At 54.6% G+C, this 2,628-nt stretch overlaps 1 protein-coding gene across 1 annotated transcript in view; it reads left to right on the top strand.

Annotated features, from left to right (window-relative positions):
- The first annotated feature begins 571 nt into the window (after nucleotides 1-571).
- The window catches only part of RIT1 (Ras-like without CAAX 1), a 2,820-nt gene continuing 763 nt past the window's right edge, over nucleotides 572-2,628 (top strand). The window contains exons 1-3 of the mRNA XM_009069805.1: nucleotides 572-626; nucleotides 1,267-1,340; nucleotides 2,283-2,474. Coding sequence (XP_009068053.1) covers nucleotides 572-626; nucleotides 1,267-1,340; nucleotides 2,283-2,474 — 321 coding nt within the window. The remainder of the gene's footprint in view (nucleotides 627-1,266; nucleotides 1,341-2,282; nucleotides 2,475-2,628) is intronic.

The raw sequence follows: 2,628 nt of genomic DNA, 5'->3' as shown, positions 1-2,628 counted from the left end.
GTTCCCTGATCACCGGCCTGGGCTGGGCGCCGTGCTGCCTCGTAGGAATGTCTCAGCCCCTTCCAGGTTGTCTTAGTCCCACCAGGTTGTCTTGGTCCCTCTGGGATGTCTCAGCCCAACCAAGATGTCTCAGCCCTTCCCAGGTTGTCTTGGTCCCACCAGGATATTTGGGTTCCTCTGGGATGTCTCAGCCCCTCTGGGCTGTCTCAGTTCCACCAAGATGTCTCGGCTCCTCCCAAGCTGTTCTCGGTCCCACCACGATGTCTCAGCCCTTCTGGGCTGTCTCAGTCCCACCAGGATGTTTCAGCCCCTCTCAGGCTGTTCTCGGTCCCTCTGGGATATCTCAGCCTCTCCAGGATACCTCAGTTCCTCTGGGCTATGTCAGCCTGTCCAGGATATCTCAGCCCCTCCTGGTGTCACTTCCTTCCTCCACCTGCTCTGTCTGCATCCCTGGATGTCATCCATTTCACCCTCATCCCTCCCAGCTGTGCCCTGAGTGGCTTGTGTCTGTCTGGTGTGCCCTGAGCCAGGCCCCAAGTGTCAGTGCTGTCTGTGCTCTCTCTCTACAGCTATGACCATGCAGTTCATCAGCCACCGCTTCCCTGAGGACCACGACCCAACCATCGGTAGGAAACCTTGCTCTGCTCTCTGCTGCTCATCTCCCTGGGCAGGGGAAGCTGCTGCAGAGCTTGAAAGTGCTCAGTGTAAATAAATCTGTAGGTTGAGGACCTCAATATCTGTGATCAGTTATTAGGAAGGACATTGCCAGCAGGTCAGGGAGTGATCCTGTCCCTCTGCTCAGCCCTGAGGAGGCTCATCCTGGAGTATTGTGTCCAGGTCTGACATCCTCAGGACAGGAGAGATATGGAACTCCTGGAGCAGGTCAAGGTCTGGGATGATAGGGTAGGAGGGACATGGAATTCCTGGCTGTGTCCAGTTGTGGGATTTTCAGGACCAGAGAGACATGGAGCTCCTGGAGCAGGTCGAGGTGTGGGATCAAAGACCAGGAGGGCCATGGAATTCCCCAAGGTGTCTCAGATCTCTAGGCTATGGCCACATCTCTGTCAGCAATAGGATGATTTTGGCACAGGGAAGGCTAAATCAATACCAGAACAATCACAGGTTCAGGTGAAAGCTCAGGCTGAGGTAGCTCAGTGCTGTGAGCAGGTTGGGTGGTTCTGGGATGGCATCCTGTTTGGGAACTGATGACTGATGAGTCTTGGAATTGCATCCCAACCCTGTTCTCTCCAACCTGCTGGAATCTAGAGGATGCCTACAAAATCCGGATCCGCATTGATGATGAACCTGCCAACCTGGATATCCTGGACACAGCAGGACAGGTATGAGTGGTCACCAGGGGACTGAGAGAGTGCTGAGCAGTCAGGTGTGGAGACAGAAACCCTGCAGATATCTGGGATTCCAAATTGGGTTTGAGCTCTTCTTGGAAGCCTCACATGCTGCCAGTGCCTGTGTCACTGTGCTGGGCCTTTCTCCCTCCTGCCCAGGATCACCCTCTGGGCTGGTAACTCACATGTCAGGGTGGGTTTTGTGGTGAGGAAGACCTGGAGATCAGCTGGTCCTGTGTGAGAAGGCCCAGGGGGTGACACAGGTCCTGCACTTTTGGGGTTGGAATGAGGAACACCACAAAGGCTGCAGGGTGAGCTCAGAGCCCAGAAACCAACCCTGTCCTGCGCTGCATCCACAGGAGTGTGGCAGCAGGTCCAAGGAGCTGATTCTCCCTCTGCTCTGCTCTGGTGAGACAGTTCTGGTGCCTTCAATGTAAGAAGGACATGAAACTGTTGGAGCAAGTCCAGATGAGGCCACAGAGCTGATAAGAGGATTGGAGCAACTTCCCTATGGATAGAGTCAGGGCTGTTCAGACTGGAGAAGAGAAGGTTATGTGGAGACCTCAGAACAACCTGCCAGGAGCTGAAGGGGCTCCAGGGAAGCTGCAGAGGGACTTGCTTAGGAGCTGCAGTTACAGGACAAGGAGCAATAGGGAGAAATTAAGGGAGGAAGTTGAGATTCGATATTAGGAAGAAGTTTTTCCCTGTGAGGGTGGTGCAACACTGTCCCAGGTTGCCCAGGGAGGCTGTGGCTGCCCCAGCCCTGTCACTGTTCACTCCAGGTTGGCTAAAGCCTGGAGCAACCTGCTCTGGTGGGAGATGTCCCTACCCAGGGCAGGAGGTTGAGACTAGATGATCTCTAAGCTCCATCCCAACGCCTTCACACACACTGATACTAGGAATTTCTGCAATTAAAATGCAATGATCTGTTTCTAGGCAGAGTTCACAGCCATGAGAGACCAGTACATGAGGGCTGGTGAGGGATTCATCATCTGCTACTCCATCACAGACCGACGCAGCTTCCACGAGGTTCGGGAGTTCAAGCAGCTCATCTACCGCGTTCGCCGCAACGACGACACCCCAGTGGTGCTTGTGGGCAACAAGTCTGACCTGGCCCAGCTGCGCCAGGTAAGGGCCACAGGCAGCACATGGCACAGCTTCAGAGGCTGTGGAGGGGTTGGAATGGATCTAAGGATCATCCAGTCCCAACATCCTGCCCCGGGTAGGGACAGATCCCACCAGAGCAGGTTGTTCAAGGCTTTGTACAACCTGGAATGAACAG

Source organism: Acanthisitta chloris, unplaced genomic scaffold, assembly GCF_000695815.1.
Source record: "Acanthisitta chloris isolate BGI_N310 unplaced genomic scaffold, ASM69581v1 scaffold32012, whole genome shotgun sequence".
Classification (NCBI taxonomy): Eukaryota; Metazoa; Chordata; class Aves; order Passeriformes; family Acanthisittidae; genus Acanthisitta; species Acanthisitta chloris.
Note: the sequence above shows the minus strand (reverse complement) of the source record. Positions and strands in the feature narration are given on the sequence as shown.